General features: G+C 37.1%; 2 protein-coding genes and 1 long non-coding RNA gene across 12 annotated transcripts; 2 read left to right on the top strand and 1 right to left on the bottom strand.

The window, feature by feature from the left end:
- Positions 1–4,307: 4,307 nt before the first annotated feature.
- Positions 4,308–7,711, bottom strand: LOC103934497 (probable mitochondrial adenine nucleotide transporter BTL3). Its single transcript, XM_009344244.3, has 4 exons — positions 7,064–7,711; positions 5,911–6,214; positions 4,851–5,318; positions 4,308–4,738 (listed from the first exon to the last, which is right to left on the bottom strand). Exons 1-4 carry the CDS (start codon positions 7,552–7,554, stop codon positions 4,664–4,666), a joined length of 1,338 nt encoding a protein of 445 aa, XP_009342519.2. The 5' UTR covers positions 7,555–7,711; the 3' UTR covers positions 4,308–4,663.
- LOC103934496 lies at positions 7,552–10,528 on the top strand. Of its 3 annotated transcripts, none has more exons than XR_007253387.1 (4): positions 7,552–8,244; positions 8,421–8,477; positions 8,771–8,849; positions 9,634–10,528. It is a non-coding gene; the product is annotated as an uncharacterized LOC103934496 (long non-coding RNA). The 3 variants fall into 3 exon arrangements; XR_665294.3 differs by having other exon boundaries at positions 7,552–8,477; positions 9,634–9,882; positions 9,968–10,528; XR_007253386.1 differs by having other exon boundaries at positions 7,552–8,477.
- A 2,980-nt stretch (positions 10,529–13,508) lies between these two features.
- On the top strand, positions 13,509–20,497 carry LOC103934500. Of its 8 annotated transcripts, none has more exons than XM_048571139.1 (8): positions 13,509–13,705; positions 14,526–14,575; positions 15,428–15,546; positions 15,662–15,732; positions 16,660–16,944; positions 17,124–17,184; positions 17,668–17,776; positions 20,239–20,497. In XM_048571139.1, the coding sequence occupies exons 1-8, from the start codon at positions 13,673–13,675 to the stop codon at positions 20,321–20,323; spliced, it is 813 nt and encodes a 270-aa protein (XP_048427096.1). In that variant the 5' UTR covers positions 13,509–13,672; the 3' UTR covers positions 20,324–20,497. The 8 variants fall into 8 exon arrangements, with proteins under 8 accessions (XP_048427096.1, XP_048427089.1, XP_048427092.1 ...); XM_048571132.1 differs by having other exon boundaries at positions 13,511–13,705; positions 17,106–17,184; XM_048571135.1 differs by having other exon boundaries at positions 13,512–13,705; positions 14,526–14,561; positions 15,426–15,546; positions 17,106–17,184.
- Positions 20,498–25,520: the final 5,023 nt, after the last annotated feature.

Here is a 25,520-nt window from a genome sequence, read left to right as displayed (position 1 = left end):
TAGCATGAGGCCTTTTGGGAGCTCATTGGCTTCGGGTTCTGTAGGAACTCCGAAGTTAAGCGAAAAGAGGGCTAGAGCAATCCCATGATGGGTGACCCACTGGGAAGTTGCTCGTGAGTTCCCAAAAACAAAACCGTGAGGGAATGGTAAGCCCAAAACGGACAATATCGTGCTACGGTGGTGGAGCGGGCCCGGGAAGTGATCCGCCCCGGGCCGGGATGTGACAATTTGGTATCAGAGCCTAACCCTGGCCATGAGTGTGCCGACGAGGACGTCGGGCCCTTGAGGGGGGTGGATTGTGACATCCCACATCGCCCAGGGGAGTGATCCTTATATGTATATCCCATCCCTACTTAGCACGAGGCCTTTTGGGAGCTCACTGGCTTTGGGTTCCGTAGGAACTCCAAAGTTAAGCGAGAAGGAGGCTAGAGCAATCCCACGATGGGTGACCCACTGGGAAATTGCTCGTGAGTTCCCAAAAACAAAACCGTGAGGGAATGGTAAGCCCAAAGCGGACAATATCGTGCTACGGTGGTGGAGCGGGCCCGGGAAGTGATCTGCCCCGGGCCGGGATGTGACATATAAGGGTGTGGCGAACCCCTTTGGGAGGATAGGGACCTGCCACTTGGATGGTTTTTTGGGTGAGATTCTGCTAGGAGCATATTTATGCGACTTTGTTAGTTTATTTCCTTACATTTACTTAGTTAGTTTCTATTTATTATAGTGATTTAAGCTATTTTCGTGTGTTTGTAGGTCCAATTAGCTAAAAGGGCAAGAAAAGGCAATTTGGAGCATTTTAGAGTAGTTTTGGGCTTGGAATGGAATGGATAGCACATGCATGGAGTAAGGTGGATGAACGAATTTGAAGTTCAAGAAAGGCTAAGAATATGCTAAAGAGATGGAAGAATTAATTCAAGACAAAGAAGATTTGGAGCTCAGCAAAGAAAGAAGGAAACATGAGCCAAACTACCTTATTTTGTCTTAACCAATCCTAATCCTACACTACCTATGTTCCAGCTGCTAGGGGGGTTCCTAATTAATTTAGGACACTTAAATATATGTTTCTAGAAGGCTTAATCCTATTCCTTAAGGGATGCCGCACCCTCTTCCTTCTAGAACAACAATTCCTTGCCGCAAACCCATTTCCCTTTCTCTCTAGGTCCTGCCGCATATCCCTTTCCCTTTTCCTCTTGGATTCTGACATTTATTTACCTTTTTTCCTTGAGGATTTGGAGTGCAAATCTTTCCCAAAATTTAATTAATGTCTTTCCCTTTCTTCCTTTATTTCTATGCTTTCTACCGCACATAAGGGAAGGAACCATTCATCCATCCATCCATCCATCCTTCACCATAATTCACACCACATATCTATCATACACACAAACACCCTTGTGCCGCAGCCTTGCAAGGAGAAAGGAGAGAAGACGCTTGGAGCCATGTCCTGCCGTTCAAAGTTTAGATTGTTGGAGCGTTTCTAGGTGTATTCAATCTTTTGTTTTCAATGTTTAAATTTAATTGTACTTGTTTAATTGCGAACATGAGCAGCTAAACTCATTTTGGCTAAAGGAGAATTCAAAGCCATGAACATATATGTGATATGAATTGATTTCATCCAATTATTATTTCATAAAACATGAATGCAATTTACTTAACTGCTTGATTGATAACTTATTCTTGTATGTTGATTAAGGAGGTCTACTTAGTTTGCATGCATGAATTTGATGCTAAAATATAAGGAAGTTTCACCTAATCGTTATGAACTTATATTTGCAAGTAGTGAAGGTTGCTAGTCACGATCGTGTTAAGTGAATTCCTGGCAAGAGTATCATGCTTTTCATAGTTACGAATGCCTTGTCAATGCTTATGATTTTCATAGAACTTAATGATCTTTGATATGTATCTTTATCATGTTGTTCATATAGGGAACTTGATAAGAATAATTTGATTGCGTCGCTGAGTCCAATTCAATGAAATTAGGAAAATCTGATAGTTAATTTGTGCAGTTCACGGTTAACTTGGGGCATTGTCATTCATGGTTTATTGGAATAATATTTGGAAATCGATTTGTATGCATATGTGTCACGTGTGGAGAATGACCCTCTAGCTAGCCATTCACCCATTAAAACACCCAATTCGTCCAAAGTTGTTTAGAGTCTTTAAATCTGTTTGCTTTTACTTTAAATTCGTCAAAACCAATTCCTTCTTTAATATTTCATGTTTTACTTAGTTAGAACCTGTTTTAATTTGTTTCCTTTAGTGTTTTGAGTCAAAGTTAAGTTAGAATTCGTCCAAAATCACTCTTAGTTTCTGTTTTGAGTCAATTTACTTGTTTTGTGATGTTTTGAGTCATTCTAGTTTGTTTTAAGTTATTAGAGTCTAGTTTTCTATTTTTGAGTCTAGTTTAGTGTAATTGAGTCTAATTTGAGTAGATTAGCAATCCCTCCTTATCCCCGGCCTAGAACGATCCCTACTTATCCATACTACAATTGTCAAAAAGAGGGTTTAATTTGTGTGCTATTTTATATCACATCATATTCATGATTTATTAGTTAATTAATAAATTAATTGGGTAATAAATCAATTAATTAGCTAATTAATATAATTAGAAAGGAATGATTTGAGGGTTACCTTATGGAGAAGATTTGATGAGGATAGATGAAATAGGTTTTGAATAATTACCTATTTTGAGCACTTTTGACCTTGATTGAGTTATGATTGTCCACTGCTCGAGCATAGGAGTTCTGGTATTCCTCGAGAGTAATTTTATCTTTTTACCCTAAAATCCACGTGTTGCCTCGATATTTTTCTCGATTATTTTTGGCTCCACAAACCCTAATCTCTCCCTCCCTCACCAACAAATACACACTCACTGAACAAACAAAAAAAAAAAGGTATAAGATTACCAAGTCGCAGTTGCAGTGCAGCTTCAATCCACCTCAAGTCCATTCCTCACACAGCTCCCTCTCTTTGCCTCTCTTTTCCTGTCTCCAATGAAAGATACCCACTGAGTAAAAAAAATTCAAAATTTTTTAATTACACCTGGTCACAACTACTTGTGAGCTCGTCCTTTCTCAGCCTTTGGATTGTCGTTCGTATGGATGATCTGCACTCTTCGTCCACACATTAGACAAGCCCTTATAAAGATAGTTTCTAGATTGAATTGTATAACTTGAAAGTCAATTAGTGTTTCTTCTTTACTACAATAAGTACAGGCATAATGAGGTGAGATAATACAAACCCCATAATTCACTAAATGCTCTCATTTCTCTCTGCTTGCCGCCCTCTCCCTCTTCATTATAATTCTTCAGTTAAATAAACCGATAACACGTTATCAACACGCTTTTGACGTTGCGTTAAAGAGAGTATGTCCATATTTAATGAGGGAAGTGTTACCTTTCAACCATTCTTATTATGGTTCACATATTATAACAGAGGTTCTGGATTTGTCCATAGATTCACCTTCACAAGTCAGGGTTTCTTCAGAGTTTCTAGATGAACCAACCTTATCAACTCCAATCCAAGCACATCTTTAATCCACATGAAATCGAGCGCTTACACCCTTCACCACCTCCCTCTCTCTGCCTCTCTTTCTCCACCTACACAACCCTCGAACTCTGACAAAAACACACCCATTGAATCGAAAAAAAGTAAAGGTACATGATTTACCAACTCCCAATTAATCCACACTGAAATCGAACCCTCCCGCCCTTCTTTCCAGGCCAAGGTAACCCTCTCTCCCTCCCTCGCCAACAAAAACACTCATTGAACAAAAAATAGAGGTATAAGATTGCCAAGTCACAGTTGCAACGCATCTTCAATCCACCTCAAGTCCATTCCTCACCCTAGCTCCTCATCTTTGCCTCTCTTTCCCTGTCTCCAATGAAAGATACCCATTGAGTAAAAAAAATTCAAAATTTTTTAATTACACCGGGTCACAACAACCCGGTTCTACTCGTGAGCTCGTCCCTTCTCGGCCTTTAGATCCTCATCCCTACGAATGGTCCGCACGCTTTGTCCGCACATTATACACGCCCTTATAGAGATTGTGATGTCTAATTGGGTACCATCTACAGTTTTATTACAGTAAAGCCCACCTTTAATTAACTGCAAAAACCTTCCTCAGAGCCTCAGATCCTTGTACGTTGACAATCATCTACCACATTCATGCCCATCATTATTCATGATTTTAATGATTAATTAGACAAAAACAAAATCGTTGATAAAAAAAAAAAAAGGATAAAAACAAATTCCAAGCATCTGTAAGTTCGCTAATTTATCTCAAAAAATACTAATCAACTACAAAACAATTACAACAACAGAATCTTTTTTCATTAAGTGGAGTCGGTTGAGTCAAATACAAAACAATTAATCTCAAAATAATAATACGCCCGGGTCAAGTACAATCAAACAATCAGCTTGCCCTTATTTATTCTCACTGTATTTGACTGTTGTAGTCCTCTTTTAGCTACTCAAATGACGCTAAAAATCCCAAGAAAAATTACAGCAAGCTTTCTGTCAGTCAACAGAAAACATCGGAAACACGGTGCCTTGTTTCTTCTCTTTTTCCCAAGTACATATTGAAAACACAAAACAAGAAAAGAAACACAACCAAACTATTCATTCTCGACAAGAACCTTTGGACCTTGATCTGGATTGAAAACTATTACGTCGTCTCTACTCTGAGAAAAATCTTCATGAACTCGTATACAAGATAACTTATAGCAGCTGACGGTAAAACCTGATGAGCACATGAGAAAAAGGTCAAGAAACTTCACCGTAAACCTGATCGAATGACAAAAGGGCTCGACAAAAGATGTGTTCTCATCTAAAGAATCGTCAGAGTACCATACCTGCAATAGGCTTGGTGTTAATCCTGCATAAAGAGCAGGTACACCTCCTTGCTCAACAATTTTCACACAAGTTGTGAAAGCACTTAACTTAGTTGCCCGAACTTGCATCTGAAGGTGTCTCCTCACAACTTCAAATGGATATGTAGCAGCTTCAGAACAAGCACCGGCAATTGCCCCATATAGTAATGTTCGAACAGGACCCAACTCCAGTTGTTCCATAGCATTCAGTTTATCACCTTCTTGTTTCTTGTGTTGGATCCTTTTCATCCCTTCAGGTGAATGCAGATAAGCTGATTTCAGTATATCATAGACACCATAGAAAACTGCACCTGAAGGTGCCATGCTCACAATCGAGGGTAGTAAACCCTTGTAAAGCGAAAAGAACCCTTCAGTTTGGATCATGTGGCGGAAAGCACCAATTACACCACCCAAGGTTTCTCCACCAGGTGCTACCATCTTTGTCCTGATCTGAAAGAATTGACATTTTAGAATAGGACTTGGGCCAATTCTTAAGTGCAAGCAATAGAATTCAGCCTATGCACACTCTTACGGTGTGACCTATAAAAGTGTGGGTCATGGACGATCAATCCTATTCTGCACATTGAACTACAAAGTTGAAGAAGAAATAATTTGAACACAAATTAAGAGAGAAACCAGGAAAAAAGTGCTTACGAGATGAAGCCTAGTTTGGTACTGAGGTGATTCTGAAAAAAGTGGCTATCAAAAAAAGTTGGGAGCTTTTTTCTGTTTGGTAAACATTCAGCTTCAATTTTTTCCACAGTTTTAGGTGAAAAAAGCCAAAAACACAAAGCTGCAAACCCAGCTTTGAAAAACCAGCTTTTTTTCACATTTGTTTTACATAAAAGTTTATCAAACACTATAAAACTGTTTTTTCTTTTTCAAAAGCACTTTTACAAAAAAGTTTACCAAACACTCTGCTGCTTTATTTCACAGCTGCTTATTCTCACAGCACAACAGAAGCAGTTTTATTTCAAAGCACAGCAATACCAAACCAACCCGAATCAGCTGAACCAAATAACAGTAGAAGGTTGCAACATACCGTGTCCATAGGTAAGCAGAGCAAAGTGGCTGTAATTCCAGCCGCGGCACCAGCAAGAAACCTCTCGTAATTTGTGGACTCCTCATTCCGAAACAATTTCATCAGCTGATTTCTGTAAGTATCGTAAGCATAGAAATTGATAGCCTTAAAGGGTGCCGTGCGAAGAATATTGACAAAATTTCCTTTCCAAAATCCCTTCAGCCCTTGAGAAGCTGCAATCGTCCTGATGAGCTCAAAAAGGTTCTTCTGTTCACCTCGAACTATATATTCCAGCTTTAGCCTCTCAAGAGGAGCAACAAACGTCCTAAGAAAAAAGAAAACACCAAGAAGTTTCTTTTGAATCCTGGAGAAGCATATGATGTACCATTAACCAAATTAAAGCATAACAAATGATTCAGAACCGAAATCACATCGAAAAGAGAAATGGACGCTCCATCTTTAGTTGCTTCAAAATCACAAGATAACAGAAACTGACAATTGGGTTTTTGTTTTCCATTTATAGACCAACTCCAATGGCGTCATATAAATTTAGTTTTTAGTCCAAAGTTTGCCCCCATTGCATGTATCTCTAACGGTCGAGAATATCCAACAAAGGCGTCATACAAATTTTGTTTTTAGTGCAAAGTTTTTGTTCAAATATCCACATAAAATCAAAACCACATCACAAAAATTTATTTGATCGGAATTTGAAATCAAAAAAAAAAAATTTCTCTTTATTTGGAGGATCAAAAACTTCAAAATCACCATCTTAAAAAAATAAAAAAAACAAAACAAAAACGCTTGTTTTCATATGACAATGTATTAGAGTTTTAGTCAAAATAAAACGTAAGGGAAAAATTGCGTGATGGCAAAGGGTTTGAATATTTGACATGGATTTATTGATAAATTTTAATTTTTATATTAATTTCATTTGCATTTAATGATAATTATATAAAAGGGCTGAAAAAATAATTCATATTTAAAATTTAAGTGAAGTTATACTGATTCAAATAAAATTTTCTTAAAAGTTTTTTGAGTCCACCTGAGTCAGCTTAAAAGTACAAAATTCTAAAACACGGGAATGGGAGAAGCATAATGTAATTCTATTGTCAATCTAAAAGCGTGTGGTAATTCACAAACAAATACAACTCATTCGGGTTTAGAGTGATCGAACCTTGAAACCATAGCAGCAACAGCTCCAGACCAAAGGTGCTTGGTGGTATTCATAGCATCCGATCCCTTCCGTGCAATCTCACCCTCACCCTCGAACACCGCCACAATGGCGGCCTCCTCCTCCGAGGACGAAAAGCTTTTATCCCCATTTTGCCCCAGGACTTGTCCTGATTCCCGAACATACCTTTCCTCACCACCATCCCTTTCACTCCCCTTTATCGACAAGCTCACAGACAAAAGCAGCCCGCCGCCACCACCTCGTCTTAAACCTTCAAAACGCAGCGTCTTGTGGCAGTGGCGCCTTAAACAACAGGCCGAACCGGAACGCAAACGGGTACGGTGAGAAATCAAAGAAAGGAAGGAAGGAGGGATGGTGTTGCTGGGGTGCAGGAACAGTCCTCCGAGGGAGATCGGATCGGGATCGGGATCAGACGGGTAGGAATTGATGAAACGGGTGAGGAGGTTGAAGCTGGAGTGGTCGGGTGGGAGCATTTCCGGGGACGTGAAAACGGCGTCGTAGAAGGGTGGAGGAGCGTGGGAACTAACGACATTTAGGGGTTAATAAGAGAGTGGGGAATAGAAGAGGGGGAAGAAGGAAGCTTGAAGAGGACGAGAGAGAGAGAAAGAGAGAGAGAGAATCGAATAATTAGAGAGAATGTTTGGAATTGTTGCGGGAAATGAAAGCGAAGGGTGGGAATTTTGAATTGGTGAAGGGTGATTGTGGATTTGGTGCTTGGTTTCCATCGCCTTCACTTCATTTCAGTATCTCTGGTTTGGATGATTGCTTGATTGAACCCTTTCTGTTTGGGACTTTGGATCCCACCAACCTCCAAACCTCCAAATACTTGCTCCCTTTCCTTACAAACCATAAAATAATCGGACCAGAATCTGACGGCTGAGATTGGGCGAGCTCACGCGTAGAACCGGGTAATCTGCTACATCGAACGGGTCAAATTTCCCCGGGCAAAATCAGTCTCCTCCCCTTTTTCTGCAGACCACTCCATCAATTTCTTTGTCAATTTCCCCCCCAGCGAGTCGGGAGTGCTGAGCGTGAAGAGCAGCGGCACTTCTTCAAACAGAAAGATAGGATATTTTGTCGCTAAGAAGAAGATTGAGAGCTCTTCAAGCAAGCAGGCAGCTGATTTCAAGCACAAATTTGTGCACACTGTCACAAAAACTGAGGTTGAACCCATCACCCATGTCAAATATTTGATTAATTTTTTGAATTTTTTAACTTTTTGACCTCAAAGTTGTCTTCTTTGGATTGGTTTTTCAATTGGGTGAATTGGGTTTGAGGGGTTGTGAATTGATTTAGCTGTTTTTGATGGACTATGAGATGTTTTAATGACTCGCTATAGAGCCTAAGCTAAAGTCCCAAGAGCAACATTCTGGCCACCACCTTCTGGGACAACCAGGTATGTATGTATGTAGCCTTACATTCCGTTTGGTTGCTAAGAAAGTTTTTCTATACGATTCGATCGGATTCAATTTCTGTCATCAGACTAGCAGGCAATATAATATATGATTAGGATTCACGTATAATTATGTACTACAGTATGCTTATTGCTTATGTATCTGTATGTATGATTCATGGGAACTGAAGTAGATACACGATTGGATTGAATTTATAATTTCTTGTCTTGTCTATGCAACCAAACACAGTTTATTGGTAGGATTAAGTAATGACTGCTGGTATGCCCGTGTTTAGGTGCAATGCTGGGAGATACACCAGAGTGGACAAAATCTTGCTAGTGTGGCCAAGGCATCCATACCCCCACGACCAACCGGTAATCTCTCTCTCTCTCATGAAACTAGTTTGGTAGTCAAATTATTTTGTTTCGCAAGTTTGAATTCCAACATATTGTGGAATTAAGGATACATCCATACGCAACAATGTGTCAACTATAGTTTTTAATTATAACTAGGGTATGAATTAGAAATATCCGAGATGAGTTTATAAATGCTAGATGGTCTGCCTTTGCTTATAGAATTCGAACTTGTTACCGCTTTACTAGGCCCTGGCAGAGCTAGGGGAGTTTACATCCGGCCATGGCCCTCTGATATGATTCATAACTTCTGCTCTTCATAGCAACTTAGCGTTATTTCTGGTTGAATATAAAACAAACAATAGTTTTGCTGTTTGTTTCTAGATATATTACTCAGGAATCGAGATAAGAGTAGTTTTACACAAATACTAAATATAACAAAAAAAAAAAAACAAAAAAAACGGTGAGAAATATATTGGACGCAAAATGTTCTTACGGTTACAATTGGATGCACAATTTTGCTTAGATAAAAACAGTACAATCTCTGTGTAGACAATTGCTTTTAGAATTGTTATATGTTGTTGATTTTAAGCAAGTAATTTTTGTACTGTCATTCTACGATCTCGTTTAAAAAGATAAGAGTCCTTTCAACAAGGATCACCACTATTCCAAAGTTTTACTGATACATACATATCTTTGTGCATGCAAAAGTATGTGATTTAATTTGAGATCACATTAGATCAATGTATGTCAATTAGGGACATTCTGTGATATAACTGGGAAGGATATATGTCTATCTGTATAGGTTTAGTGCTCAACTTGGAAGGATGATGGATCTACTGTGTTCTCTGGTGGTTGTGACAAGCAAGTTAAGAGTGGCCTTTGGCTGGTAACCAACCAGTGACCGCTACATACATGATGCACCCATAAAAGAGGTTGCTTGGGATCCCGGAGGAAATGAACTACTTAGTCACAGGAATCTGAGGAGAGAGGAGGCACGACACAGGTGTAAGCTATGACAATTACAGGGTGTACTCCAGCGCGAGCTTCCCAGGTAGTTGGAACCCAAGCCTTGTCTACATTAATTTTGATGAGTGGACTTTGAGGGGCTTTGCAAGTGATGGTTCTCTGTACTGCAGGCCCATGGAGAGATAGGAAAATTGATTGTACTGATGCAATGTCCGATACAAGCTTGGTGCCCTGTCGTTGAAAATAGCCGAGCATCGCTCTTTCCACATTAATTCTGGAAGGTTAGATGCTACCGGTTAATTAGCCATAGAAGATGCCAGCAGTCTAGAGACACCATAGTTGGAGTTGGCCCAGGAATAGTCATCAAAGGCAGAGGGTGAGTGCGATCGGTGATGAGCAAATAATTGCTGGGAATTTGAAGCATGTCAATTTTATAAGTGGGCACCGCCAACGCCATCAATTTTATAAGCACTTATTTGTCGACGATATTCCTATGTCAAGACACAACTCACAAGCCGGACGAGTCTCTGAAATAGTTAGAAAAACCCGTGACCCTCTATTCTCTCATGTTTCAGCTACTTTTTTGTCTCTTTTCCTTCTACTTTAAAGCTTCACGAGCACCAAAATTGCTACGTGAAGACAAGTATCTAGCAAATAGTTAAAACCGCACACAAGATATTTACCTTTTGCTCAAGGTTTAAATATTAAAATGCCCTCCATCTTTTTCGATATGTCCTTAATGTATACCTACATGTTTTAGCTTTTGTGGTTGCATCTCGGAATTAAAATTTAAACGACGTGAATTAGTTCAGTTGCTCACACCATAAGTTAGACAAATCGTTGATTAATTAGCGACCGAAAGCGACAAATTGATTGGCCATTTGTTAAAAAAGTGGGGAACTTGCACTCAGTTTAGGTATATGTTGAACAAGATGGTAGTGATATTGTTCTTTGTTCGGAAGAAAGAAGATGAGTGAGTGATTGGTGAAGAGAAGATTGTTTGTTCTTAAACTAATGGTATGGATGTGTAGCAATATATTCTCAAGTTCTTTCTACGTAATTAAAAATTTACAAATGGTGAATTCTTTTGATATATACATTTCACTTTGAATTTGGTCATTTAATAAATGTAATCAATATAATCACTATCTTTAGGCCTAGCCCAACCCTTGACTTAAAATTCAAATTTTAAGTTCTAAACTTATTCCAACTTGCTCCAATTTCTTGGGTCAAATATGAGTTTTAACCAAAAACTCATTTCTAGGGCAAATTTAGGCCAAAATTCCTTCAAGGTTAATAGGTTGGCTTATCATATATGTGTACTTTTTTTTTTAGTTTTATATTTCAAAATTCATTGAATCGAACGACTAACTTCTAATATGATTAAATCCAACGATCAAAAAATTAAATGATTCAAACTTAAATCTAATGGCTAAAATAATTTTTTAAAATTCGTTCATGTGTAGTGTTCCACGAGTTTCACATTGTTGGTTTAGTGATTTTTTTAATATTTATCGGAATCAAAATATTTTTTTTTGTTAAAGTGTTCATAAAATTAAATTAGGATAGTCTACATAATTTATTATTATATTTTTTAAATTTACTTTAAAAAAATAATCATAAATTTATTTTTTAATAATCTTCGGCTAAAAATGTAACACAAAAGGGTTAGGACAAAAAAACTGTTTCTGAGCTAAAAATTTTAAGTTTCAATGTAAAAATAAATAAATAAATAAATATTAATTTCTACTAATTAATAAAATCCTCTTTGTCAACCAAAAGAGGATGGAAGGACAAATTAGTCTTCTATCACACAAAAAAAAAATGATGGGCAATAATGTAATTTCACAAGTTCAAATTTTACTGTTTTTTATTGAAGCTTCACCTACATGTGATGTTAAAATACCTCCAATATTAAAAAAAAAAAATTAAAAAAAACCTCCCACTCCCCCACATTCTCTCTCTCCCTCTCTCCTTCTCATTTTCTAAAAAAATGTGTTTATACACACAAAGTGTGTAGGCAAATGCTAGTATATATATATAATTTAAGGGAAAACTTGATATAAGTCCAATTTTTTGAGCCAATAATGCTAGTATATATATATAATTTAAGGGAAAACTTGATATAAGTCCAATTTTTTGAGCCAATAGTAAGAATAGTCCAATTTATTAAAATAAGTCCAATTCCTTAAATTTAACTATTTTAGAGTGCTACTATTACCACCTCTTTGTCTTATTTCTACACCCACTCCTTATTAAAAAAAATTTAATTACCGATGTATCCTCACGTAATATGTCAAATAAGGACTAAGGGAAACAAGATCAGATCGTTCACTTCCACCCACACTCCCAACAACTCGTAATCTCAATTCCCAAACGTCTCGTCGTCACTTTATTCCTTCTATATTTTAATTTATGTTTATTGGATCCTAAATTATTGAATCGCGAATTGATCTTTGTATTCGTCCAAACACACTGAATGCGTCAAGCCATATATGGATGTCATCGGAGTTTCTTTCTCTACCGATTTCACTTCTTATTCTTTTGGCTTTGATTCTATGATTGGTTGAGCGACTAACACTTCGTTCTATTGTTGCATCACCTCCGTGGTCAGCCATGGGGATAGTCAGGATGGTGGTAAAAAGTGCAGAAGGGTGGTCGCTGTTTTATTTCCCTCTATTTCAATCGTATAAATATAATCATTTTCCTTATATTAAAATATTATTTAAATAATTAAAAAATAGATGGAAGAACAGGCTAGAGAAGCAATATGGATGTCAAGGGGTAGGTTGTGCTTCTCATCAGTTAGTAATGGCTATAGGAAGGGGTAGGTTGTGCTGGTAAACGATGTCAAGGGTGAAGATTGGAAGGGAACTTTGGGGATAATGGTGGGTGGGAAGATAGTAGGTTATTTTTCTTATTTTTATGGTGGGTGAGATTATAACGTATGTGTAGAAATAGGACAATTGTAAAAAAATTTATTATCTCTTCAATGAAAAAAAATTTATTGTAAAAATCAAATTTCTTGCTAATTATCTTTTTAATTATTTCTTTGTATTTATTTTTTTGTTATTTCTTGTTCTTCCTCCTGCTTTAACCCATTTATAGATTTTATTTTAATTTTTATAATCAACCTATATCACAGGTTAATTGTATTTATCTACCTATACGACATATTCTATTTCATAGTCAACTTGTTACAAATTAATGCTTCTTGCTTGTAGGTATATTATGTTTTTTTTCTACCTTTTAGTTAGGTTTCACATCTCACTTATAGGTATAATATACATTCATATATTTGCTACTTGAGTTAGGGTAGAATGTTTTGCAAATAGATTTATGTTAGTATATTAGTTTTTTTTGTTATAAGATATTAATTAGATATTTTGGAGTTGAAAAATGCATAATATTAAAAGATTTTAATTGATTTTTAATATTTTTAGAAAATATAAAACGAGTATAAAATAAATAAAAATATCTAATTAGATAATTGAACTCACTCTTAAAAACACTATATGTTTTTGGACCCGGATCTACAAGCCCCATAATTTAATTTCAAATATATAGTAGTTGCAGAAAAAGGGCCAGGGGCAAAATGGTCAGTACGTAGATACAATTGGATTAGATGGAACATGTCGAGCGAGTGGGGGATGACGTCACAGCCAGTAGCCTTTCCTGCGAATCGCGCCATTTACAAAAGAACAAAGCTAAAATACAAAGCCCTCCTTCTCCATCATCCCATTTAACGTTAACTCCCCTCTCTCTCTAAGACTATGGATTCTTGAAATTGCAGAAACTTGAAAAGCGAGCAGTAGCGGGTGACTCATAGTGGTGGGACGGAGACCTAATCTCTTTGCAATTACAAACTTGCTGCAATGGCGGCTGTTAATACCTCCGATTCCGATAAGGTATCATTTCCAATGACTTTTTCTCTCTCTCTCTCTCTACTTTTTAGTTTTAGGTAGCATTTTTGAATTTCTCTGCTCTCTCACCTTGTGAGAAAATTAAATTTCCAAGTTGAAACAACAAATCATCTTTCACCTAACAATCTGCCTAGAATTTTGGAGACACCCAACAACTTCAAAAAGCTGGTTTTCTCATGGCTGCAACGGTGGCTAATCTGGACATTTTTATGTTTAGTATTTTCTGGGTTAGTTTCTTGGCTCCGACTTCCATACTCCATCATTAAATGATACCCAAATCATCATTAAATGATACGGAGTATGGAAGATAAATCCGAGTTTTTCATAGATAGTGCATATCCAAAGGCCATGTTAAATCCTAGGTGGAATGTCTGCATATTTGAAATCAAAATTCTATCCAACCGAAGTGTTTTTTGCTAATTGGATTTGAAAGCTTTGTCAAATTTGACATCAATTTCAAAAAAAAATTGATGTCATTTTCGGCTGGAGAAGTACAAAATTTGACATAAAACTTCAGATTGCCTCAGCCATCAATTGTAATTTTTTTTATTTTAACAAACGATATTATCTACCTTGGAGGAGGGGGTGGGTTTAGCCTCAATGGGCTAGCAATAATATGATTCAAATTTGCCTTTGGTGAAAATCGAATCTAAAAGCTCTCACTAGCAAGTGAAGAGGAATACCGTAGTACTAAGTGGCACCATCAATTGTAATTTCACATTTCTTTTTGTGGGTCAAAACATTAACATACAGCTAGCTGGTTGATAGAGATTTTCATTTCACCGTTGGTGGGTGGGTGGACCAGGACAATCATGTTGGAATGAAGGGAATATCGAAGGGAATATCAAAGGGAAGGTTAGTAGAATTAGAGCACTCTTTTACAGTTCTTGCTGTTGATGGTGATTGCATCCATGGAATCTTACCGACATTAAAGATTTCTACGCTGGTCAGTGAGAATCAGAGAACAAGAAAGGGTTTTTGTGAATAGAGCTCTTGAGATAACACGGAAATCCCAATGAATTTTATTCAACTGAACTTGATTAATTACCACTGAATCAGTGTTAAGGTTTAGACTTAAATGACTAAGCCTAACTAAATTGCAACTAACAGTACACATCCGCACATGGTCATGCTGATGTGGCACATCAAGGTTGCCCATTGCTTTCCAACCGAATTTTATTTTGCTGGTGATTGTAATATGCTTGTTCAACTTTCGAATGGCAAGTCTACGTCACCTTTACTAATATTAAGCTTGTTTCAGATTATTCTTCAGTAACTATCCATATGTTTCCACTTAGTGGGAAAAGGCTTTGTTGTTGTTGTTCTAACTATCCGTATATTAGATATATTGTTGGAGGTATATGCGATGCTTTGATGTTGCTGAAATGATTTAAGACAAAAGATGGATTCAGGTGCTGAATGTTGCATCTTGCTTGTTCAGTGCAAGAATGAAACTTTGAGTGTTCTGGGATGAATAGCCCCAATCCTCAAAAACGTTGTCTAATACCAATTATCTTACCCTTTAGTGACCAAAAGGGGAGAAGGCAACCAGGAAAAACAGAAATAACTTATCTCCTTTTTTTTTTTGAATTCTGGGAATTCTCTTAGGCCTGTAAATCATTTGTATGACACTGGTTTTGTTCCAGTCATGATATCTATTCCAACCAAATATCATACGTTGGATGCTAAATTTTATTTGAGGTACAGTTTTATGCAGGCATTGATCCTAGGAACTGTGGATGGATGTTGCAGCTTACCTGCTAGCTATTCAAGTTTTGAGTTGCTAAGCCAAACTCTTGAAGAGGTCGACCAGCATTGCTCTCTAGGTCTCTCTCTCCGTCTCTCCGAACTAAGGAAAAAAGACAGCTATAGCAATTAGTTCGATTTGATGGCTATGTACGCTCTGTTAAATTCTTCAACATTTCTGGCATTTTGTTTCAGATATTCTTCCTATTCTGTTAGAGAAGGCTCCACTTCAAGCAAGGCTAGGATGTCCTTTTCACAGCTCACATGTAAGTCCTCCCAACAATTAAAATTTTGCTGAATAGTATTATGCTATTTGTGGGTTTGTGTTGGTTTCATTGCTAATTTAATAAAGCATAGTCCCCTTCTTAAGATGGGTCCTGTTTTCTAAGAAGTATAAGGGATAGCATTATTGTGTCCATCCTGCAATGTGATCCAATGACCCAAACCATCTAAATTTTGTAAAGTTATATAAGAATCATTCTTGCAAAAAATCAAATGAAATGGAAATCCTTGGACCATTTGATTATCATGTTCATTGTTTTTGGGAACACTGTGTGTTTGTTTATTTGATCATATTTAGTGACTAAATGTCATCTGATTTAGTTGTAGCTATTTTTTCCTTGGATAATGTTAACAGATGGACGGTCTGGATCATTAGATCACATTGAAGGCCACTTGATAAACCAAAAACATGAATACACCTACTGATGTGTGATTTTGTATTACATTAGGAACTAAAAATATGTGTAGAATTTGACATCTAAGTCTACCTTCCTTGCAATTGATCATATGACATAGACATGTATGAATAATTGATGTTTTCATCATATACCCAGACAGAGCCATTAGACTTAACCAACTATATGTTGTTTCACAATGTTATGCCATAAAATATATCAATAATTTTTTTTTCCTTTTTTTTTTTGGATTCTCTCATTGACCCGCGTTGGTGGCATGGGGTTTCTGAAGACTCATCTACTTCAGCTTCCTGATTCCGTTATCAGTATTGGCTCCTAGTGGAGACCCCGTTTTGTTATTCTTGAATCACTTAGTTTTTTTGCTGTTATTTTTTATGTCACGTAGTTTGTTTACACAAAACTAAAAAAATCTCATTGATGTTCTCATTGTTGTTGTTTCAAGTAAGGCTTTCCTGTTTCAGTTTCGCAACACTTTGAAGTTTTCTGTTTGTGAAGGCCACAGATGTCTATAGCATTTCAATGTTAGCCACAGAAAGCAACCGTCTACCATGCGCTTCAGTGTTTGGATTTTTGAACTTTTCAGAAGTTTCTAGTTCATCTAAAGGTCAGATGTGCATGGATGCTCAGCTGAGTTGCCAGAACTACAATGATTTACAAGCAAATAGGGCAGATTCTCATCCCCCATGCATCATTGAGATAGATCTGGAGAAGGGATATATTCAAGCACCAGAGTTGAAAGAGGAAGCTGTTGAAAGTTTAAAACGCGAGGGCTTACTAGCGGTAAGTTACAATAGCTTATGCTATATCCTTGATATTATCTAGAATAAACTTGAAATTGGGGGTGGTCGAAAAATATCATACTACTATACATTGATTGCTATTGATTTTGACATTTTCTGTTTACCCTTGTAAATTTAATGTCATTGGCCTAACACTGTCAGAGAGTATTTCGGAGACAGGCAAGCCTAAAAGTTGGTGGGAAACTTTTGCAGCTTCTATTCAACCATGGCACTTCAAGAGGTATGTAAACATTTCTATACCTTCAAATTTGTACAGTTTATTTTCTAAATTATTAATCGGTGAGTCATTATTTTTCCATACGTCGTTGCAAGTAATAAGGCTAGGATATCCTCCTGGTGAGAAAGCCCTTATAGAGTCTTAACGATGTTTTCTAATTGGATGTAGTGGGTTAAATATTGCACATCTATTTTAATGGAAGGGACACATATATTGGACATATCTTCTAGGGTCTCCTGTATAAGATGCATTTTGCATCGATACAATCAATTTCTCTAGCAGCATTAGGTTGAGTCATCTGTCACTTAATGGAAGGGATACATATGTTTGACTTGTCCATAAAACTTCTCTTTTATCGGAGAATTAAAGCCTTTCATAATAGTTTAAACAATCTTGTGTCTCTCCATCAACTGCCGATTGGTTTTGGGTTGGATGATCACGTTCTAATAAAATGGGAAGTTGATTTTTACTCTCATATTTCAATAGATAACGCAGTGACTGAGAGAATTCATGAAGCGCCAAATAACCGGTGGAAAAGATGCAAACGCACTACCTCATTTGATTCCAGAAAAGTCGTCATCTTTTTCTCAATCTTGTAAGTAGTAAAACAAAGAAGCTGCTTAAATATTTGGTTTTAAATTTTTTTAAATGTTTCCTTCAGAATACCATTAGTTTTACTACATGTCATGAGTAATTTAAACCAGTAATTGACAGACAAGTGTAGTTTATCATGACAACAATGAGATGAGGAATATTGACATTTTAATGTTTTTCTTGTTTTGCTGTCAATAGCAAAGCTCAATGTTCTAATTTTTACATTTTACCATCACTAGTTTTAAATTAGTACTTGACTCGATTGGACAAAATATAATTCTCAGAACAATAGTAGGATGGAGAGGCATTTTATCTTAGGGTTTGATTAATCTGAATATTCAAGCTTTCAATTATTTTGCATTAACATAGATCGTTGAGTGCTCAGATTCCATTTCATACTCAATGTTATAAGGGGCCAACGTAGGACCTCAGGTCTTCCTTCTAACCTTTCTTCTTTAGATGTGCATCATTATATATATTTGAGTGTAATATTATCGAATGAGAAGTAAATTCATTAAGTTATTATTGATTCAATGATTTAGAGTTCCTTTGGAATTAACCCTTTTTAAACTCCATCAATACAAGGTATGGTTTACATAAAAAAAAAAAAAAAAAAAAAAATCCAAGGTATGATTCAATCATTTTGTTAGTGCATGATTTTTTTTGCAGCAAATTAGATTGTACTTCTTGGTGCACCTCCTTTTTAGATTAAATTCTGGTAGGTGTGATAGGTAAGCTACAGTTCAATCTGTGCTTTTTTGCATGACTAGATTTCCCCTTTCATATCTAGACATCCATCTAACAACCACAACTTTTTTTGTTCTTTTAATTCTCCTTTGATTTTTGGAAATAAAATCCGATAGAATGTTCGCACTATCTAACCTTCCGATAGAAATGGATGCAACAGAATGATATCGTTATCTTCATATGCAATCAAAACCTCATATCCTTCAGTTGGGGAATATGCATAACCAATAAGAGGCGTAAACTGCAGTGTCTCCCTAGTTCTTCTACCAAGGTTGGTCCCTAGAAAGAAGAAAGAGGCTGCATGGTCGCCTACTATGGAAAAGCTTAGCTCCAGAAACAGGATGCTGACTACAAAAAATGTAGTGTCGAACCTTCACCATTTGTAATTCAGCAAGCAGGGGAAAATTGCTTCAAATAGAGGAAGATAATGTTTTCTGAGTGAGAGTTAAGGGATAGTGAAGATTCTTGGCCAATACTGGGATGAAAGAGTCACACACTGTTGTTTTATTCATCCTTCTTGGTCTAGTGTGTCTGCTTTTGATATTGAGCTTCAGAGTTCAAACAATTATGAAATAGATGAGATGTAATATGTTGCTGGATTTGTAGACAAATTTGAAAACACCATTCTAGTTTTTAAGATCAACACGAGAGATATGGGTAGTGAGTATCAGTCATAGTGTGTAAAGTGCTAGGAAAATACATGGTTTCTGGTCTGCACACAGCCAGTTCAATCAGGGAGGCCATATTTTGTAGTGAATATAGAAAATTATAGATATAAAAAATATGTGGTGTGTTGCTAATTGATGCTTTCTAAGTAAGGCACCAGCAGAATCTGTGGCCCTTCTCTTGCCTACTGTTCCATAGCCAGGAGTTATGGACCTTCATAGTCTGAATGGCCTGCTGTTTGCGCGAAGAGGTGGGTCTAAAAGCTAGTGAAAAGTTATCCCTCTTTGCATCTTTTGGTGCTTACGATTTGGGTGGAATGGCAGAGCTATTGATGATGCAGAGAATTCTTTAATGGACTTGAAGTTCAACTTGCAACCTGGTTGAATGGACTAGGAAGACACCTGCAACTTAATTCTTTCTTCGGTTAGGTTCTATTTTTCTTTTGGTTCCTAATCTTTTGTATACAGCTTTTTTCTGGGCTGGCATCCTTTGTCAGAGAAGAAAAACGGAGGAAAAATCAGGGCATTGGATCTGAAATAGAATGGGGAACTGCAGATAGTAATGGGGTAGGCTTTAAAGGACTACATGCAAAATTGCAAATCTAAGTATATTAATCTATCGATACTATTTTGTATAGTCATATTATACTTTCTATCCGTGTATTATGAAGTTTGTTTTGAATCATGTCGGTGTGACTTGTAGTGTTTAATCCTTTTTTTATCTTTGTGGTTATTCTACTGCTCTACACCAATGTGTGCTCTGTTGATTGGAACTTAGGTAGCGAGTTTCTTTTTTCGGTCTGTTTTGCATCTCTTTAGTGAAATGAGTTCTATTTTGATTGAAAATTTGCAAAAAGTTGTGTATTTTTCCCTAAAAAAAGGTGTCCTCAATCTTTACGGGTGCTGATGCGCTGTTGAAAGTTTGAAATGACCTGTACAAGTATTGACGTGCGTAAGTATTTGGTCTTAAAGTATGTTGTAAACCCAGGAATCCGGTTTCACTTTTCTTGTCCGTTCTTATCAATGACGATCATTAATCTCTGTTTTGCAGGTCAAGTTTGGGGACAATGATCTTGATATATCTGACATTGAGAGTTAGGCAGAATGCAGACGGTTTCTTTCACGATACCTTCTGATTCGCGACGCTTACTTAGCTGCTCTGCTGTTGCTGCGTCTCATGCACTGGTGTTGAAGTAACCTTGTTCATAATGTAAATATTGATACTTTACGGTGTCTTATTGCAATATTTTTAGTTTGGATAATCTGCTTGACTCTTCATAAGATATTAATAGGCAATGCTTCTTTACTAACCAAGTCGTCTATTGCGCAAGAGGCCTTCTGAGTGGTGGAGATGAGTGTTGCTCTTGTATCACGGTGTAGATTCAAACTGGTCGCCTCACTAATCTAACAAATCTATCCTTTAGGAAAAAAAAAAATCGTCTAGTGGAATTGGAGGCTTCTCTCATCTTTGTTTGGTGTTCAAAACTGAAAAAAATACGTTCTAACCTACTCTGGTGTCTGAAGAGAAGCAGCCGTTCGAATTTTTGGTTGTAAAAAATTATTCTATTTCCAATAAACAACTTGGTGTAGAAACCAAACACGCGCAATCTAGGTTATTAATATAGTTTTTCGTTAAAGTGAATAGTACCGGAAGCTTTTCGTTAAAGTTTCCATGGGCAAATTAATGAAAATAACTTGAAAACTTTGAATTTTAATGATAAGGACAAAATAAAGGGTAAAGTGAATAGTACAAGGATTGACTTTTTAGTGTATAAATATGATTTTTCGTTAAAGTGAATAATATCGGGAGTTTTTCATTAAAGTTACCTATTAATATCTATAAGGTCTATGTCCAACCAAATTGGCTATGGCGGTGCAAGTCTTCTTCTGCATCAAAGTCTAAATCTACTTTCACGTAGTTTATATTGATTTAGTTTAGAATATCACTTGTGTGTATATAGAGGAGCGCTCAAGCTCTAATTAGTTAGTAACTTAAGATGATGTTAATCACACATTGACCACACTTCACATTATTATTTTTTTCTTCATGATATGAACAGTATGTATTTTAAATCTTCATTCATAGATTATCTTTATAAAATTTCATCTAAATCGGAAAATGTTTCATTATCTAATTATGACAAACATAAAATTGGCATGGTTGCCCAAAAAACAATTAAGTTTTCAATTTAATAATCGAATGGCTAAATTGTGACAGCCCGTCTCGGACTTTTCGTACCGTAGGGGTGAAATGATGGTTTTGCCCTTGGTATGTTTGTTTTGTTATGTGGTCACTATGGGGTTTTGGTTGGTTGATTTTGGACCACACACACACCCCCACACTCATCCTCATCCCTTCACTGTCCCGTATCCCTATCCCTCTCTCTCTCTCTCTCTCCCTTTCCTATCTCCATATGTACGAACAACACCAAAACAAGTGGGAATCGTCACAGATCATGGAAACAAACTACATTTTTGTGCTCGTGAGGTCCTTAGAAGTTCAACCATAACCATTTCAGGTAAGGATACCTTCGCTTTCACGTCGAACTCGGGATCCCCGATTTGGTCACTGTTCATGCACACGTTAATTCTTGTGTTTTTGGGAATTTCAAGCTTGTAGGAAGCTTGGTGAGGTCCTTAAGAGCTCGGGGTGGTTTGTTTGAAGGTTTTGGACGTCGGGATCATGAGTTGCAGGTTTGGATGGAGTTGGTGGTGTTTTCTCAGTGAGTTTCCGTTGGTTTTAGTGCTTGAAAGCAGTATGGATTTGTTCCTCTTGTTGTAAGCTTCATTTTGGTACCAATTTCGTGAAATTTGGATGAAAAACGAGTGAGATATCAAGTTTTGAATTTTTCCCGGTTTTCCGGTGCCGTCAATATCAAGTTTTGAATTTTTCCCGGTTTTCTGGCACCAGCGATGGCGCCGGAGGTTGGCTGGAGAAGATGACGGAATATTCCGTCAGTTTGGACAAACTATTCCTAACGGCGTTAACGGAATCAGTTAGATTTAACGGAATATTCCTGACGGCGTTAATTGACGCCATCAGTGTGCCAGGCATGTGCCTGCGCGTGGGCGGCGCGTGTGGCCGTGCCTTGGCCGGTGCGTGAGGGCCGGTGCGGTGTCAGAAAATTATTTTAAAAATATGGGGATGTTTGTGAGGTTGAGTAGATCACGTTGGTGTATTCATACACCCCATTTGAGCATTGTATGAGAAGTTATTTCGTAATGTTGGTTATGTGCTTTAAAATTTACGTTTTTATAGTTGTTTTGCATATAGATGAGACCTATCCTGAGGACGAGCGCGGTCACTCGAGGCAAGGGGGTTACAACCCTTCTACATACCAGTGAGTGGGCTTTTGGTTTTCCGTATATACCTATATACTTGTGTTTTTCCCAGAAAGTGAAATGAAACGTTTATATGTTTTATATGCCATGCATTATGTTTGCATATTTAATTTTGCATTATTAGTTGCATATATATATATATATATATGTTTGGTGTTGTGGACGCACAGATAAGTGCCAGGTAAGTTATGGTTTATGTTAATGTTAAATAGTGATTTGAGATGCATAGAGAGCTCATAACCTGCACCCCCGGTGTTAGTGTTCCCGCCCAGAGTTGGGCACAGTCCTTCACATGATGTTCACCTCCCGCACCACACACTCATCTTGGATCCAATTTAGGTGCACAGTTCTGTCGTACAGACCACTTTAGGTGGTTCCGACTCGTAGGTGACTCGCGATTATTCGCCCAGTCTTCACTTGATCGTAGCACTTGAGCGTACTTATTTTCACCCAGTTCTGTCGTACATACCACTTTAGGTGGTTCCGACTCGTGTGCATGTATAGTTAGTGAGATGGGGATTTGAGCTCTAGATTCAACCATACAGGTTACGTTAAGTGACTCCGGCTGACAGATTACATGGCTTTGATTGGCATTACCTGAGTACTTGCATCTTATTTTGAGGCATTTAGCATGGCATATTTCTGACATGATTTATATATATGTATATATTATATTTTCTGGGATGTATACAGGTTTTACGGCGAGGGGTTAAAATGAAATGGTTTTTGAAAAGCTTTGTTTTTGCCCACTCACGCTTTCTGTTTTGTGCCCCTCCAGATTCTAGTTTGGCTAGCGCTTTTGGTGGCTCCCCAAAGGATTTCTCGACTTATCTGACAGATTATCACTAGTGCAGGACCACCTTTGGGTGTGTTTATTTAGTGTTGTTTCTCCCGGACTGCACTAGGTCTTCCGTGCTCTGAACTTTGTTTTCCACACTTACACTTGCACATGTATGTTATTTACTTTGTGTATAGTTAGGTTTGTTTTTATTCGTACTTTTATTATTATTTCGTAGCTTCTGCATTGTGCACATGGTTACGTCACTTCCACGTGACGGCCAGTATGCCCTAATCTCGGTCGGGGTGTGTCATAAATGATTTCTAATTTGGATTAAATTTTATATATCAAAAGCCATACAAAATCGAAACGTGACTATTAGGAACAAAAGTGGTGTATTTTAAAAAGGCTAGACGTCCCTTGAATAACTATTTGGAGAAAACATAGAGTTAACTACATTTACACCCTTTAGGTTAGGGGTGCAACTTGAGTTGGGCCAATTCGAACCCGCCCATGCCCAACCCGACTTTAAACCCGAACAAGTGGGTGTTTTTATTTTTTTATTTATTTTTTTTTTTTTTTTTATTTTTTAATTTTTTTTTAGTTATAACCTACCCAAACCCAACCCAATTTCAACTCATTCATTGATTGGGTTGAGTTGGGTCGATTATTTGCCCATCCATCCCCAACCCAATCCAACCCGACTAACCAAACCCTATCTAACCAGATTGTAACCCATATTCAATTAATGCTCATACTACACCTAAGTGAGCCAAGTCCAAAAACCAACACGCTTTCTAATATTTTTTTTTGATAAATTGCCCTTTATAATTACTTAAGCTTTTAGGGAATAAGAGGCTTTGATTAGTCAGCCCATATTTGTAGTTTCTAAATCCTAAAGCAAGCTTTATAGTAAATGGATTTATGAAGTTAAGGTTAGTTAGCTTTGATGCTACTTGGCTTAATTTTTTTAGGAATTCTTAGAAAGTAAGTTGTTACAAGATCAAACTTGAAAAAGTTGGGCAACCCCAACCCAACCCAAGTAAACCCTAACCCAATTAAACCCGAGCCCAAATGAACCCAAATGAAACCCAACTTGAACTCCATCCCGAATTGTAAAAGTTAAGTTAAGATTGAGTTGACCTTTCAACCCGCCCAACCTGCCTGAGTTGCACCCCTACTTTAGGTTGGGAGTGATTTTCAAATTGGGCCATTGTGTTATATCATTTTCACATTCGACACTGATGTTTTAAAATTGTATCAATTTATGTCTTTTGTCTAACGAATTATTTGAATCGTTATTAAATAGATGACATAGTGAGCATGGAACTCGTAACTAGGTTGACATGTAGGTCACCTTTGCACTAAATTGACTAAAAAACTTATCAATTTAATAGTGAATTAGAATTTCAAATACACAAGACGTGTAACTTGGTACAATTACAAAACTTTAGAGTAATGTGAGAAAATTGAAACCTCAAGCCCATATTAACAATCCAAAACCCCTCTAATCTAAAACTGGCAACACTCGTACAAATGACCATTTACCATTTGATTAAGTTCGAACGAAGAGTCTGTTCCATTTAGAGAACAGGTCTATTCCATTTATACTACTCGTACAAATGACCACCATCTAGAGAACAAGTTTGTTCCATGTATACTACTATGTTTAATATGTACTTAGTAAAACCCACTGCGCCATTTATCCCTATCAAGACATTGCCAAGTCAATTGTCAGATCATTCTTTTAATATATTTATATATATATATATATATATATATTTTTTTTTTTTCTTCTGAAAATCATAAATTAGCGTTTGTCTTTGACTTTTTAGGAATCCGGACTACTAGTTCAGTTGTAATCCATTATATTGGCAAGAAGAAAAATAGTATTTTCTCAATTCAATAATGATCATTCATTTCTCGTACTATTGAGTAGTTTGGATTATTGAAGAAAAATTGTATTACTTTAGTCTAAAGTAAGGGGGAGGATGGCACTGTGCAATTTTACCTCAATTCCACTTTATTTACGAGTTTGCCACCGACCTGATTGCAGCCCAAAGATCGCTTCGTTTACAAGATTACCACTGGGCCTAAAGAATGGGTCTTCACTCTTTGGGTTGGATCTAGGCTTTGACTTGGGGAGAGAGAGGGAAGGGCGACAGAAGGGTTGAGAGGGTGACATTCGTCACGAATTCGGGGAGAGGATTTTC

This window comes from the organism of the source record quoted next, unplaced genomic scaffold (assembly GCF_019419815.1).
Source record: "Pyrus x bretschneideri cultivar Hongxiangsu unplaced genomic scaffold, Pyrus_bretschneideri_v1 Contig104, whole genome shotgun sequence".
Lineage (NCBI taxonomy): Eukaryota > Viridiplantae > Streptophyta > Magnoliopsida > Rosales > Rosaceae > Pyrus > Pyrus x bretschneideri.
The sequence above is the reverse complement of the archived record's forward strand: the minus strand, read 5'-3'. Positions and strand labels throughout refer to the sequence as shown.